The 16,638-nt window shown below is 37.8% G+C and overlaps 2 protein-coding genes across 2 annotated transcripts; both read right to left on the bottom strand.

Annotated features, from left to right (window-relative positions):
• Positions 1 to 1,249: 1,249 nt before the first annotated feature.
• LOC135638830 (exopolygalacturonase-like) lies at positions 1,250 to 2,770 on the bottom strand. The gene is made up of 5 exons (XM_065152293.1): positions 2,702 to 2,770; positions 2,389 to 2,508; positions 2,203 to 2,288; positions 1,583 to 1,985; positions 1,250 to 1,486 (listed from the first exon to the last, which is right to left on the bottom strand). The coding sequence occupies exons 1-5, from the start codon at positions 2,768 to 2,770 to the stop codon at positions 1,250 to 1,252; spliced, it is 915 nt and encodes a 304-aa protein (XP_065008365.1).
• A 1,392-nt stretch (positions 2,771 to 4,162) lies between these two features.
• LOC103974168 (polygalacturonase-like) lies at positions 4,163 to 13,003 on the bottom strand. The gene is made up of 7 exons (XM_065152285.1): positions 12,853 to 13,003; positions 11,145 to 11,291; positions 9,339 to 9,467; positions 9,162 to 9,247; positions 8,542 to 9,060; positions 8,343 to 8,445; positions 4,163 to 4,332 (listed from the first exon to the last, which is right to left on the bottom strand). The coding sequence occupies exons 1-7, from the start codon at positions 13,001 to 13,003 to the stop codon at positions 4,163 to 4,165; spliced, it is 1,305 nt and encodes a 434-aa protein (XP_065008357.1).
• Between the last annotated feature and the right edge of the window lie 3,635 nt (positions 13,004 to 16,638).

Genomic DNA, 16,638 nt, shown 5'->3' with positions numbered 1-16,638 from the left:
AATCTATGTGAAAATTTAAAATTCTAATGATAATTAAACACATAACCAACTATCCTTCATATTTTCTATGGTTTCTTTTTTTCTATTCTTTATCTTTTCCTACATAACCTTCGATGTAAGTCCATATTTTTTTTAATCTGTAATTAAATTGATTATCTAATATCATGTAACATCATATTAAATATGGAAAGCAAAAATTAATTGATCAAAAATCTTAAATGCTTTGTCTAATCTACTTTTCCGAATAATTCATCTGTATTTTTGTTTTTCTTTAATCCTTGAATCTCTTTATCATGACAACTTTTTTGTTCTTTTATTAATATTTTTTTATTCCTTTAATGGTAATTTGAAAATTAGGTAACTATATCAGCATGATCAAATATCAAAATTAATCAATCTCTAGTACAATATAGAATTCATTTAAGTAAAAGAACCCAAAATTTTCAAAAATATACCAAGTCAAGTGTTGTTTTAGATTTTATTTAATTTTTTTCATAAAAATGATTCTCCAATAAAATCTCTTCGATACTAAGTATTATTATGACTAACATCATAAATGTCTGGTCATGTCTTTTCTTAGATCATTTTCTTATTATCATATCTTCTAATTATTGTACCTGTATTATTAAAGTAAGTATTTTTTTAACTATCGTCGTATAGGTAAGTTATATTTATATCGATATTCGTGCTTAAGCAATTAAATTTTATATTCACCTTTTGATATTTTATATATTATCATGTGTAACTTAATGTGCATAAAAGTTTATATTTATAGTATAAGTTAACGATATTATTTTTATCATATTTTATGTGATTGAAGTTTTGTTTAATTTTTTATTTTTTTTTATTTTTGTTAATTATGATATTTTAGATTTTTACTATATAAAATTTTAAATTATTTATATGTTTTAAAGTATTTTCATAAGTAAACATATAGTCTGAATTGTTGGAACAACATTTCAATTATGACCGAGGGCATAGCATTATAACAACTTGATAATATTGATAACTATACTTTATTATTATAATGTCATAAAAATTTACCTTATATTTTTCAGAAAAATATGAAACTAACTTTAGATATCTTTTTTCTATGCATTGGATGCCAATTTGCATGTACTCCAATTTCTTTATTTATTTTTTTCTAATATAAGGTATACACTCAAAGTAACAAAGAGGATGCAGGAGAAGGGAAAGGAACTCTTGTGTGCAAAAGTTCAGTTCATCCCTTTTGCCTCAACCCAAGAATTTAGATGCAAGGGTCAGGTTTCACATTCCCATTGGAGCTGCCATAAACATTAACACAAATAGACGTTGCATTTTGGGCTTGCTTGTCTTTTCCGTTGTACTCCAAGCTAATGTCACTGAGCTCCACTCCCTCACATGGTGCAGCCACACTGCAAACTAGTTTATAAGCTACTGATGAGGCAAATGTCCCCGTGATATTTCTATACTTGATATCCGTGATCTTAACCAAAGAAGGATCCTACATAGAGAAAGGAATGATGCACAAATTTCAAGATTGAGTCCATTTAAGAACTCTAATGATATATTTAGTAGTAGTAGGAGCAATAAGGTATACCTTTCCGGGACAATTAGCATTTGGGCAATAGTTCTGATCTATGATGATAGGGTTATAGACATTGTTCATGATGATGTGTTCAAAGAGGAAATCAGTGGCCTTCAAACTAGATGAAGAAGATTGCCATGTCTTGATCCTCATTCCATTTGTTGTACCGGTAAGATTGCATTGCATCACTTTCAGCCCGATGACATCTTTCTCACCAGCATTTTTGCCGAGACTACCGACGCTGATGCCATGGCCAGGACCGCATAACACATTAAAGATGGTCAAATTGGTGCAGCCCGAGCCGATGGAGATGCAATCATCACCAGTGCCGATGACCGAGTTAGCAACCTGGATATTGGTCGAGTCGGCGATGTGGATGCCATCAGTGTTGGGGCTATCTCCAGGAGCACTGATCCTAATGGAATCAAATGTAATATTTCTTGATTGAAAGACATGAACGTGGAAGAACTTGCTGTCGATAAAATTGATGTTGCTGATGGTTGCGTTCGTGACGAAACTAAACACCAAGGTCTATACAGTAGTGTTGCAACAATTGTTAGTGCATTTCAAAGTGAGAACGAAGTAGTGTTAATTTCTGCATGGTTAGAACAAGGAAGACAAGGCTAGCATACCTTCGGTAGGGGTTTGCAATTGAGTATCTTTTTGCATTGGTTATAAGGCCATGCAGAAGCTCCTTGTCCATCGAATCTTCCACCTCCTGAGATAACTAGTCCATTAATGTACTGAAAATCGAGCCAATTTTCTTTGTAAACTTCGAGATGGGTGGATGCTAGTAGCTGCCCTTTCACTTGCATCACCATTATGCCTTTGCAAGGCCCTCTGAAGATTGTTGGACCAAGCAGGTATGCACCCTCTGGGATCACTATCGTTGTTCTCCCTTCCACCGTGCATGCCGCACTCCATGCTGCTTCGAAAGCCTACCATGTCCATAATTGTTACAACAGTGAGTATGAAGTTGTCGTTATAACCAATACAAAATGTTTCTTATGTTTGTCCTCTATTCCACTCAATCTTGCTATAATTTAAGTTAATGAAGATGTTTAAATTCATGAGAAAGAAGACAAAAACTATTGTTTATAGTAATAACTTATAATAAACATGAAGAGCTACCTTTGTGTTATCAGTTTGGCCATCTCCTATTGCTCCGTAATCTTTCACATTGTAAACACCGATAGCCATGTCTACCCTCACCCCACTTAAGATGAGGGATAACAAGCCAATCACAATAATACTTAATTCTACACTCATTATCAAAAGTCTTCTCCGCGATCGATGTATACTCCAAATTAGCACTTTTGTTTGCGTATCAATAATCTGAATGAAGTAATCATTTATATTGAGGGCATGCAAAAGGCTTCTTCTCGTGTAATCAACTTGTAAATATATTTTAAGTAATTTTTGACCACTAAGTTAACGATTACTTGCTATTTATATATATGCTTGCGGTTGAGAAAGATATGTATGATTACTAGTTTGCCATTTCACTACTCTATTCTTGGCCTATTTTCAACCAGAAACAACCTCTTCCTTCGTACGGTGTTGTCTCCATAATTTGTAAACTTTGTGAGCAATAACCTCTTCCTTCGTAAGGTACTATCTCCATAATTTGTAAACTTTGTGAGCAATATTGGTGTGATGAATATCCAAAATCTATAACTTTTATGCTATGTAGAAAGTGAAAATGAATCATGTATAATGTCATTGCATTCAAAATATTTATGTATGTGAGATGAAAGGATGAATTAAAAGAAGAGCACCACAATCAACATATTAAGTTTTTGGTTTCTGTTTCAAATTTTTGTATGATATACATTTAGAGGATGAAATGTGATCTAAATATGTTTAAAATATAAAAAAGGAGGTTTGAGCTAATAAGTTTATGGATTTGATTGGATTACGATGAATAATAGTAATTGTTAGATATAAATGAACTATCCCATGAGTTTAAAATTTAAACCCTTTTGGACAAAGATAATGGTGGATTGAATTGATGTCCAATGTGATATTTTTATATGATATCTTAGAAACTCCAATTCTAGAGAACACAAGGCTTGAAGAATTATTTATTATTGTATTAAATTTTATGAAATCATATAACTATTAAAACTAATATTATATTTTTTTAATATATTTGAACGAATATAAGGTTAAAATAACTACTAAAAACAAATAATACTATAAACTTAAAATAATTTCATTTGTTAAAATAGCATTGATCCTGATGGAATCAAACGTAGTGTTTCTCGATTCAAAGTTATGAATGTGAAAAAACTTACTGTCAACAAAAGAAATGTTACTAATGGTTGCGTTCATAGCGAAACTAAACACCAAGTTCTATATAGTAGTGTTGCAGTGATTTTTAGCGCAATTCAAAGTGAGAATGATGTGGTGTTAATTTCTACATGGTTATGGCTAGGAAGACATAGCTACCACACTTTGGGTAGGGGCCTATAATTGTGTGTCTTTTCGCATTGGGTATAAGACCATAAAGAAGCTCCTTATCTATTGAAACTTCTGCCTCATGAGATAAATAATTCATTATTATTCTAGAAATCGAGCCTATTTTGATTGTTATACACGAGATGGGTGGTTGCCAGTAGTTGTCCTTTCATTTGCATCACCATTATGCCCATGTAAAACCCTTTGAAGAATGTTAAATCGAGCAGGTCTGCTCCCTCCGAGATCACTATCGTTGTCATCCTTTCCACCGTGCATGCAGCACTCCTTATCGATTTGAAAGCCTACCATGTCCATAATGGTTATAATTATAAATATAGAGTTCTCATGATAACAAATAAAAAAAGTTTCTTATATTTTTCCTTTGTTCTGTTCAAATATTTGCAATTTAAGTTCATGAAGATGTTTAAATTCAAAAAAAAGAAGACAATAACTATTGGTTATGGTAATAATCTATTCTAAATATGAAAAGTTACCTTTGTATTATCAGTTTGACGATCTCCTACTTATAAGTCAAATAATCATTCTAACATTAAAATAAATTATCATTATAAAAATTTTAAATTAAATTATTATTATGCATCATGAAAGTATAACAATCTTAATATCAAATTTTTAAAATATGAATCAAGATTGATTAGAGAAGATTTTACCTCTTCTCGACTTTCCTCTCCTTAGGATCATATCCTCCGGAAATCATCTTTTCAATTCTCTCATTGTTAGGCTCGATACGAAATAAGGAACGAGGAGCCCCTTTATATCAGTGAAAATGCGATCTCTTCCAAAGATAAATAATAATTTTATTTTATTTTAAATTTATTTATATTTTACTCTTCTGTACAAAGATAAAAATATAATATTCATTTCTTATGGTTCACACACAAAAATAGAATATGAACTATTTACATCCTAAAAATCATATCACTCATTAAGAAATAAATTAATTAATAATTTAATTTAGCTAAACAAATTCACTTGTCCACATGATTAAGGAAATTAATTTTAATCATTTCCTTAACCATACTACACAAACAAGTAGGAAAATAATATATATTAAATAATATATTATTTCTAGTAATTAATTTATGGTAAGGGTGAAATTATCGATGATTACAATATGATTTATAATGTGAGGGTCTACATATATGTTACGATGTATGGTCTAGGAGTGAATGTGTTCGCTAGGACATGTAGTATGAGAATACACATATATATTATAAAATATGATGCAAAAGTTCATAGATGTATTATGATTTCAACTATAAGTACTATGATTATCATTGCATAATTGTATTTTGATTTACTTTAAAGTAAAATTTTTATGTCTTTATTAGGTAGTTGTCATACCATTTGTCATGACATGTTTTATGCATTTATAGATATATATGATGTGGAAGTGCATGTAGATGCCATGATGTATGATTAGGAGTTCATAAGTATACTATGATTTTTCATTGTACATACCATGACCTGCACACATGAATTATGATTTACTCTAAATAAGAGTTATATCTTCTTATTATGCATCTTTCATGTTACGAGATGGTACGTTGCTAAAGAGGTCATACTTAAATAAATTTACAATGAAATATCTTTTGCAATCATAGATATGTGAGTATGAAATTGTATGTAGATATCGTGAAATGTGATGTGAGAATTCATAAATCTACTATGTTTCTATTACATGTATTAGGACCTATCCATGCATATATATATCATGATTTATTTTGACTTAGAGCTACACCTCTTTACTCTATATCTATTATTTTATAGGGTTGCAAGTTGCTAAACAAGTCATAAAAATGTGAGATTACCATGAAAAGTTTCATGCAAATGAATTAAGTTGTACGTAACATAATACAAGCTCACTTAAATAAAACACAAAAAAGCTTATATTTACTAAGTCATCACTTATTATAGATCCTATTTTTTATATAAGAATATTATTAATCCATCCATATGATATGCAAAGAGGTGAGTAGGTATGGGCCTTTGTCAAAATAGATATAGATAACAACCTCTGAACATATTTTTATGTACATATTTTTTTGGATCAAATATACATATGTGGTTTGAGATTATAAGTTTATAACATATGTACAACTATCAAGCATCACGGTCTATAGGTGAGGTCTTGCATTTTGTTTAGCAATAAAATATTTTTTTTTCTGCTACCCTCTGTTTGATAGTTGTAGTAAACTAAAAAATATCATCTTATCTCAATCATAAATGTATGATATATGTAGAATTTGAAGTAGTATGTTACATGAAATCCTATAACAAGGCTCAGGTGTGTTCCTAAGACTATATCAGACAACTTAAGTATATAATACTTTATCTTCGCAAATCCTCTAAGATTGGAGTGCTTTTACCAGGTATACCCCTAATGTAGTGTTTAGAAGATGTATTGATAGCTTGGCACCAAATTTGCGACCAGCTTAGTTCTTAGACTTGGTTAATTTCTGACTCAAGATGTGTGTAACGATTAGAATATTATCATACTAAAAATTGAAACTTATATCTCAATTAATTTGACTAATGCTAAGGCATGACAACTAATAATATAGATTTTTCAATGTATTTGAATGAATACAATATTAAAATAAAAACTAAAATCAAATAACATTGTAAAGTTAAAATAATTTCATTTGTTATATGAATCATTATTTATTTTTTGTTACAAACTTACATAAAATGTTTATATTTTTTAAATAATAAAATATTTTTTTAGTCTATTAAATAATTATGTATGATATATACGTTTATAATTTGCACACAAATACATTGATTGAAAACATATACCATGCTACTTTATAAGCTGACTTGACGAAATTATCATTTACTTATTTTTTATTATAAATATTCGATAAAACTTCGTAATTCTCAAACCTCTTTTTCATAGAACAATAAGATAGCATAAATCTATGTGAAAATTTAAAATTCTAATGATAATTAAACACATAACCAACTATCCTTCATATTTTCTATGGTTTCTTTTTTTCTATTCTTTATCTTTTCCTACATAACCTTCGATGTAAGTCCATATTTTTTTTAATCTGTAATTAAATTGATTATCTAATATCATGTAACATCATATTAAATATGGAAAGCAAAAATTAATTGATCAAAAATCTTAAATGCTTTGTCTAATCTACTTTTCCGAATAATTCATCTGTATTTTTGTTTTTCTTTAATCCTTGAATCTCTTTATCATGACAACTTTTTTGTTCTTTTATTAATATTTTTTTATTCCTTTAATGGTAATTTGAAAATTAGGTAACTATATCAGCATGATCACATATCAAAATTAATCAATCTCTAGTACAATATAGAATTCATTTAAGTAAAAGAACCCAAAATTTTCAAAAATATACCAAGTCAAGTGTTGTTTTAGATTTTTTTTAATTTTTTTCATAAAAATGATTCTCCAATAAAATCTCTTCGATACTAAGTATTATTATGACTAACATCATAAATGTCTAGTCATGTCTTTTCTTAGATCATTTTCTTATTATCATATCTTCTAATTATTGTACCTGTATTATTAAAATAAGTAATTTTTTAACTATCGTCGTATAGGTAAGTTATATTTATATCGATATTCGTGCTTAAGCAATTAAATTTTATATTCACCTTTTGATATTTTATATATTATCATGTGTAACTTAATGTGCATAAAAGTTTATATTTATAGTATAAGTTAACGATATTATTTTTATCATATTTTATGTGATTGAAGTTTTGTTTAATTTTTATTTTTTTTTATTTTTGTTAATTATAATATTTTAGATTTTTACTATATAAAATTTTAAATTATTTATATGTTTTAAAGTATTTTCATAAGTAAACATATAATCTGAATTGTTGGCACAACATTTCAACTAGTGACCGAGGGCATAGCCGAATAACAACTTGATAATATTGATAACTATACTTTATTATTATAATGTCAAAAAATTTACTTTATATTTTTCAGAAAAATATGAAACTAACTTTAGATATCTTTTTTCTATGCATTGGATGCCAATTTGCATGTACTCCAATTTCTTTATTTATTTTTTTCTAATATAAGGTATATACTCAAAGTAACAAAGAGGATGCAGAAGAACAAAGAGGATGCAGAAGAAGGGAAAAGAACTCTTGTGTGCAAAAGTTCAGTTCATCCTGTTTGCCTCAACCCAAGAATTTAGATGCAAGGCTCAGGTTTCACATTCCCATTGGAGCTGCCATAAACATTAACACAAATAGACGTTGCATTTTGGGCTTGCTTGTCTTTTCCGTTGTACTCCCTCACATGGTGCAGCCACACTGCAAACTAGTTTATAAGCTACTGGTGAGGCAAATGTCCCCGTGATATTTCTATACTTGATATTCGTGATCTTAACCAAAGAAGGATCCTACATAGAGAAAGGAATGATGCACAAATTTCAAGATTGAGTCCATTTAAGAACTCTAATGATATATTTAGTAGTAGTAGGAGCAATAAGGTATACCTTTCCGGGACAATTAGCATTTGGGCAATAGTTCTGATCTATGATGATAGGGTTATAGACATTGTTCATGATGATGTGTTCAAAGAGGAAATCAGTGGCCTTCAAACTAGATGAAGAAGATTGCCATGTCTTGATCCTCAATCCATTTGTTGTACCGGTAAGATTGCATTGCATCACTTTCAGCCTGATGACATCTTTCTCACCAGCATTTTTGCCGAGACTACCGACGTTGATGCCATGGCCAGGACCGCATAACACATTAAAGATGGTCAAATTGGTGCAGCCCGAGCCGATGGAGATGCAAACATCACCAGTGCCGATGACCGAGTTAGCAACCTGGATATTGGTCGAGTCGGCGATGTGGATGCCATCAGTGTTGGGGCTATCTCCAGGAGCACTGATCCTAATGGAATCAAATGTAATATTTCTAGATTTAAAGACATGAACGTGGAAGAACTTGTTGTCGATAAAATTGATGTTGCTGATGGTTGCGTTCATGACGAAACTAAACACCAAGGTCTATACAGTAGTGTTGCAGCAATTGTTAGTGCATTTCAAAGTGAGAACGAAGTAGTGTTAATTTCTGCATGGTTAGAACAAGGAAGACAAGGCTAGCATACCTTCGGTAGGGGTTTGCAATTGAGTATCTTTTTGCATTGGTTATAAGGCCATGCAGAAGCTACTTGTCCATTGAATCTTCCACCTCCTGAGATAACTAGTCCATTAATGTACTGAAAATCGAGCCAATTTTCTTTGTAAACTTCGAGATGGGTGGATGCTAGTAGCTGCCCTTTCACTTGCATCACCATTATGCCTTTGCAAGGCCCTCTGAAGATTCTTGGACCAAGCAGGTATGCACCCTCTGGGATCACTATCGTTGTTCTCCCTTCCACCATGCATGCCGCACTCCATGCTGCTTCGAAAGCCTACCATGTCCATAATTCTGACAACAGTGAGTATGAAGTTGTCGTGATAACCAATACAAAATGTTTCTTATGTTTGTCCTCTATTCCACTCAATCTTGCTATAATTTAAGTTAATGAAGATGTTTAAATTCATGAGAAAGAAGACAAAAACAATGATTTATAGTAATAACTTATAATAAACATGAAGAGCTACCTTTGTATTATCAGTTTGGCCATCTCCTGTTGCTCCGTAATCTTTCACATTGTAAACACCGATAGCCATGTCTACCCTCACCCCACTTAAGACGAGGGATAACAAGCCAATCACAATAATACTTAATTCTACACTCATTATCAAAAGTCTTCTCCGCGATCGATGTATACTCCAAATTAGCACTTTTGTTTGCGTATCAATAATCTGAATGAAGTAATCATTTATATTGAGGGCATGCAAAAGGCTTCTTCTCGTGTAATCAACTTGTAAATATATTTTAAGTAATTTTTGACCACTAAGTTAACGATTACTTGCTATTTATATATATGCTTGCGGTTGAGAAAGATATGTATGATTACTAGTTTGCCATTTCACTACTCTATTCTTGGCCTATTTTCAACCAGAAACAACCTCTTCCTTCTTACGGTGTTGTCTCCATAATTTGTAAACTTTGTGAGCAATAACCTCTTCCTTCGTAAGGTACTATCTCCATAATTTGTAAACTTTGTGAGCAATATTGGTGTGATGAATATCCAAAATCTATAACTTTTATGCTATGTAGAAAGTGAAAATGAATCATGTATAATGTCATTGCATTCAAAATATTTATGTATGTGAGATGAAAGGATGAATTAAAAGAAGAGCACCACAATCAACATATTAAGTTTTTGGTTTCTGTTTCAAATATTTGTATGATATACATTTAGAGGATGAAATGTGATCTAAATATGTTTAAAATATAAAAAAGGAGGTTTGAGCTAATAAGTTTATGGATTTGATTGGATTACGATGAATAATAGTAATTGTTAGATATAAATGAACTATCCCATGAGTTTAAAATTTAAACCCTTTTGGACAAAGATAATGGTGGATTGAATTGATGTCCAATGTGATATTTTTATATGATATCTTAGAAACTCCAATTCTAGAGAACACAAGGCTTGAAGAATTATTTATTATTGTATTAAATTTTATGAAATTATATAACTATTAAAACTAATATTATATTTTTTTAATATATTTGAACGAATATAAGGTTAAAATAACTACTAAAAACAAATAATACTATAAACTTAAAATAATTTCATTTGTTAAAATAGCATTGTTCCTGATGGAATCAAACGTAGTGTTTCTCGGTTCAAAGTTATGAATGTGAAAAAACTTACTGTCAACAAAAGAAATGTTACTAATGGTTGCGTTCATAGCGAAACTAAACACCAAGTTCTATATAGTAGTGTTGCAGTGATTTTTAGCGCAATTCAAAGTGAGAATGATGTGGTGTTAATTTCTACATGGTTATGGCTAGGAAGACATAGCTACCACACTTTGGGTAGGGGCCTATAATTGTGTGTCTTTTCGCATTGGGTATAAGACCATAAAGAAGCTCCTTATCTATTAAAACTTCTGCCTCATGAGATAAATAATTCATTATTATTCTAGAAATCGAGCCTATTTTGATTGTTATACACGAGATGGGTGGTTACCAGTAGTTGTCCTTTCACTTGCATCACCATTATGCCCTTGTAAAGCCCTTTGAAGAATGTTAGATCGAGCAGGTCTGCTCTCTCCGAGATCACTATCGTTGTCATCCTTTCCACCATGCATGCAGCACTCCTTATCGATTTGAAAGCCTACCATGTCCATAATTGTTATAATTATAAGTATAGAGTTCTCATGATAACAAATAAAAAAAGTTTCTTATATTTTTCCTTTGTTCTGTTCAAATTTTTGCAATTTAAGTTCATGAAGATGTTTAAATTCAAAAGAAAGAAGACAATAACTATTGGTTATGGTAATAATATATTCTAAATATGAAAAGTTACCTTTGTATTATCAGTTTGACTATCTCCTACTTATAAGTCAAATAATCATTCTAACATTAAAATCAATTATCATTATAAAAATTTTAAATTAAATTATTATTATGCATCATGAAAGTATAACAATCTTAATATCAAATTTTTAAAATATGAATCAAGATTGATTAGAGAAGATTTTACCTCTTCTCGACTTTCCTCTCCTTAGGATCATCTCTTCCGGAAATCATCTTTTCAATTCTCTCATTGTTAGGCTCGATACGAAATAAGGAACGAGGAGCCCCTTTATATCAGTGAAAATGCGATCTCTTCCAAAGATAAATAATAATTTTATTTTATTTTAAATTTATTTATATTTTACTCTTCTGCACAAAGATAAAAATATAATATTCATTTCTTATGGTTCACACACAAAAATAGAATATGAACTATTTACATCCTAAAAATCATATCACTCATTAGGAAATAAATTAATTAATAATTTAATTTAGCGAAACAAATTCACTTGTTCACATGATTAAGGAAATTAATTTTAATCATTTCCTTAACCATACTACATAAACAAGTAGGAAAATAATATATATTAAATAATATATTATTTCTAGTAATTAATTTATAGTAAGGGTGAAATTATCAATGATTACAATATGATTTATAATGTGAGGGTCTACATATATGTTACGATGTCTGGTCTAAGAGTGAATATGTATGCTAGGACATGTAATATTAGAATACACGTATATATTATAAAATATGATGCAAAAGTTCATAGATGTATTATGATTTCAATTGTAAGTACTATGATTATCATTTCATAAGTGTATTTTGATTTACTTTAGAGTAAATTTTTTATGTCTTTATTAGGTAGTTGTCATACCATTTGTCATGACATGTTTTATGCATTTATAGATATATATGATGTGGAAGTGCACGTATATGCCATGATGTATGATTAGGAGTTCATAAATATTCTATGATTTTTCTTTGTACATACCATGATCTACTCGTGCACACATGAATTATGATTTACTTTAAATAAGAGTTATATCTTCTTATTATGCATCTATCATATTACGAGATGGTGCGTTGCTAAAGAGGCCATACGTAAATAAATTTACAATGAAATATCTTTTGCAATCGTAGATATGAGTATGAAATTGTATGTAGATATTGTTACGGTAAGTAACTTTTTTAGCCGTGGCCTCGGGGCCGTCGCGGCTTGGTTCGGGTCCGGAAGGCGGTGATCTCCGTGGGGGCGCTCCTCGAGGTCTCCCGGCGGCCGAGCTCGGTGGGTCGGGTCGGCGGTTCGGGTCGGCGGCTCGGGTCGGGAGGCAGCTCTGCCGTAGCTTCGGGAAGAGGCGACACCGTCTCGCACCTGCACACAGGTCAGGCCGGGAGCTCGGCCCGACCCCTCCGACGATCAAGTTAGAGAAATGCGACGGCAGTTGTTCGGGGAATCCAGCCTGACCTCTTCCCTCTGGCTTGAGGACGTTTATAGGGGAACTCGGCATTCTCGGGTGCGCCATCCCGTCGGTCGGGGCCGTATCTCTGATGGCGTCCGACATCGCTGAGGACGTTGCGTATGGGAACGGGGGATCGCAGGGTATGGGCGAGCTTCAACCGCTACCCACTTCTGTCTCGTTCTACTGCGCTGGGTCAACTGAAGGGGCTGTGGGCTCAGTGAGGCTGACGTCCGGACGCAGGCCGTTGCCCTGGTTGCCCTCCCTGGGGCGCCGCGCCTGTCCACGTGCGGGGGGCGTCGCCGAGAGTGGGGTTTACCATTTTTTGCCATATCATATCCCTCCCCCAAAGGAAGCCATGGCTCGGTATCGGACGGTGGGGATTCGAGGCGTGGCTTTTGATCGGTAAGCGGCGGTTCTTTTCGTGGGTCACGATTGGGACTCATGTCTGGGGCAAGCAGGCCGCGCTACGTAGGTGCTTTGGTCGGGAAGCACGCCTCGGGCGGGCTGGCCACGCCGAGATGGTGGTCTCGGGGACATGCGGCCGAGGAGCGCGTCTCGGGCGGGCTGGCCGCGCCGAGGAGGTGGTCACGGGAAACATGCGGCCGAGGAGCATGTCTCGGACGGGCTGCGCCGAGGAGGTGGTCTCGGGAAATATGCGGCCGAGGAGCACGTCTCGGACGGGCTGGCCGCGCCGAGGGGGTGGTCTCGGGAAACATGCGGCCGAGGAGCACGTCTCGGACGGGCTGGCCGCGCCGAGGGGGTGGTCTCGGGAAACATGCGACCGAGGAGCACGTCTCGGACGGGCTGGCCGCGCCGAGGAGGTGGTCTCGGGGACATGCGGCCGAGGAGCACGTCTCGGACGGGCTGGCCGCGCCGAGGAGGTGGTCTCGGGAAACATGCGGCCGAGGAGCACGTCTCGGACGGGCTGGCCGCGCCGAGGAGGTGGTCTCGGGAAACATGCGGCCGAGGAGCACGTCTCGGACGGGCTGGCCGCGCCGAGGAGGTGGTCTCGGGAAACATGCGGCCGAGGAGCACGTCTCTTTTTAGGCGTTGAGAAGTCGTAGTGGCCGTTCTCCACGTCGTTTCCTGCAGCGGCTTTGGGTCCGCATTTATGATGGGGTGTTCGTTGGTCTTCCCTGATGCGAGTGGGTGTGCGGATGAGCTGTCGGCCGCTAGGGGGAGACGAAGGGACGTCTCTTTTGGCGGGTTTTTTCTTACATGAATGGCGTACTCTGCCCGTTTTATGATTTCTGCTGCTGAGTCTTGGACCTCGTAGTTTTTTTCTGCCATCGCACCTTCTCCTCTCCTACGCCACCATCCCACAGTCGCTCCCTCGTCGTCTCTCTTGTGCGTTCAAAAAGCCGGTAAGGAATGTCCTTCTCACCTGTCTCTTCGCCTTCGTCCCTCGACAGAGTCCGGGAGAGCATGCCTCCGTCTTCCCCGGACGAGGAGGCGGCGCGAGCCCTTGAGGCTCTAATGTGGCCGCACGACCTCGACTCGGTGGTGAGCGGGTCGTCGCTGGAAAAGCTCCGGGAGCGTTATTACATCCCGGAGGAGTTTGTCCTGGTTGCCCCTGATCCGGGGCAGCGGTCATATGACCCGATCCCTCGAGGTTTTGCGCTGACCCAAGATGCCCTAGAGGCTGGGTTGCGCCTTCCCCTTCACCCCCTCATTGTTTCCTGCCTATCTCTCTGGCGGATTTCGCCTTCCCAGGTGGCGCCTAACTCATGGCGGTACCTGGTAGCGTTCTTAGGGGAGTGTTACTATGCTAACATCACCCCTACCCGAAACCTCTTTCTCTCATGTTTCCGCCTTCTCAAAGGGCCGGGGGGCTATTTCGTGTCAGGCCGGGCTGGCTTTCGCGTTGGGGGAGCCCCTTCGAATAATAAAGGGTGGAAGGGGCGGTTTTTTTACGTTAGCTGGCCGAGGGATTGGGGCTTCGGAGTTCGGTGGGCGGTGAGGGTGATAGATAACACAGTCCCGGACTTGAGCGACGAGGAGCGTCGGGACTTGAAGAGGCTTCGGGCAATCCTTCCCGGTTCCCAGGCCATCCGAGCTATGACCGAGGAGTGGCTAGCCGAGGCGGGTCTTAGCCCGGCTTTCGGGGGTATGTTTATAGAGGGTGTTCTCCACGTTTTATTTGTTTCCACAGTTTGTGATGGTTTTGCTTGTCTCCTTCGTAGGAATGAAGCTCCTGTCCCTTCGCGGTGGTCGCTCCTCGTCGGCTTCTTCCCCGCGCCAGTCCGCTGCTTCCCCTCCGCGTTCCCCAGCCGACCCGTTGCCTGGTTCGGCGGGTGCCCCATTGGAGATCCCCGAGGGACGTCCGTCAAAGAAGGCGAGGACGACGGGTCCTGGGAAACCCAAGGCGGGGACTACTTCTTCAACAATCGTGGGCGCCAAGCGGACCACTCGGGACGAGGGGCCTTCCCGAGTTGAAGGGCCTAGCCAGGGGGCGGCCGGGAAGAGGGCGAACCTGCCCACGGTGGATGATCTGTGCGGGCTACGCACAGGGGCCGGCGAGCCCCTATGGGCAGCGGTGATGGGCGAGCTTCCGATAGGGGAGGCTTCCGACCCGCTGGTCGCCCGATGGAAGGGGCTGTCCCGAGGGGACAAGGTATGGGCCGGGGGAGATCCCACGGCTACCTTTCTTCGAGGCATGCTCCACCCCGACCTGGCTCGGGACCTGTACACCCTGCCCTCGGAGGCCATGCTCAACAAGGCGGGGAGGTTTCTGACATTGGTAAGCATTTCGCTAACTCCGGTCATCCCTGTGACTGTGCGCTGACCCTTTTTTTCTTGTGGCAGGGCCTCCCTTATTCGACGGCGCTGATGGACCGAGTGCGCGACGCTGGCCAGATAATCTAGGACTTCAGCGAGCGCAACTCCGAGTTGTGTCGTCAACTAGAGGAGATTCGGGCTGGGTCGGGCCCCGAGGCGGTAGCGGCTGCGGAAAAACGCGCGGCCGATTCCGAGGAAGAGGTGGCGCGCCTACGAGCAGAGCTCGAGTGGTCGGGTGATTCGGTCAAGGAGCTGCAGGAGTTCCTCCGTTTGGATCGGGCCGAGCTCCGCCAGTCGAAGTCAGAGGCGCTTGGTCTCTCCAAGAGGGCGGAGAAGGCCGAGGCTGAAGCCCGCGCTGCTTCCGAGGCGTTGGCTGAGGAGGTTCGCCTCCGCCCGTCAAAGGACAAGGAGGCGATCGAAGCCTACAAGAAGTCCGAGAACTTTGAGCTCGGACTGACCTGAATGGGGCGAGTATCCTACGAGTACGGATACAGAATCGCCCTGGGTCGCTTCGGCTCGTGCCCTCCCGGCTCCGAGGTGGAAAGGGATCCGTTCGCCTCTCACCCCGTGGACCTGGAGGTGGACATGCCGGAGGACGTGCCGTTCGACGACCACCCGAAGACCCCGGGAGAGCAGTGAGGGTCGTTTTTGTATGTCGGGGTCGAGGGTGTGAGGTTTTTGTGTATGGGTTTTGGCTTCTGTATCCCCTCCCTTTTAATAAGATGGTCTTTTCCTCCGATTTTCTGTGTTTGCGTAGTGTCTATGTCTTTAGACGAAATATTTCCTAAGGTTTTGTATGTTCCAAGTCCGGGGCACGGGGTCGCCATCCATTGTTGCGAGTCGGAACGTCCCCGGTCGTGATACTCCGATGACCCGATAGGGTCCCTCCCACTTTGGGGCCAGTTTCCCCCTTACTCGGG

The sequence above is a fragment of the Musa acuminata genome, chromosome BXJ1-3, assembly GCF_036884655.1.
Source record: "Musa acuminata AAA Group cultivar baxijiao chromosome BXJ1-3, Cavendish_Baxijiao_AAA, whole genome shotgun sequence".
NCBI classification, from domain to species: Eukaryota; Viridiplantae; Streptophyta; class Magnoliopsida; order Zingiberales; family Musaceae; genus Musa; species Musa acuminata.
This window is presented reverse-complemented; position numbering and strand designations above follow the sequence as displayed.

Coding starts and splice junctions, on each gene's coding strand:
- LOC135638830 (XM_065152293.1), bottom strand. CDS start 2,770: ATGGCTATCGGTGTTTACAATGTGAAAGATTACGGAGCAATAGGAGAT. Junction 1,986..2,202: donor ATTGCAAACCCCTACCGAAG/GTATGCTAGCCT, acceptor TGATTCCATTAG/GATCAGTGCTCCTGGAGATA. Junction 1,487..1,582: donor ATGCTAATTGTCCCGGAAAG/GTATACCTTATT, acceptor TTCTCTATGTAG/GATCCTTCTTTGGTTAAGAT.
- LOC103974168 (XM_065152285.1), bottom strand. CDS start 13,003: ATGGCGCACCCGAGAATGCCGAGTTCCCCTATAAACGTCCTCAAGCCA. Junction 8,446..8,541: donor ATGCTAATTGTCCCGGAAAG/GTATACCTTATT, acceptor TTCTCTATGTAG/GATCCTTCTTTGGTTAAGAT. Junction 4,333..8,342: donor TTGCAGTGTGGCTGCACCAT/GTGAGGGAGTAC, acceptor TGGACATGGTAG/GCTTTCAAATCGATAAGGAG.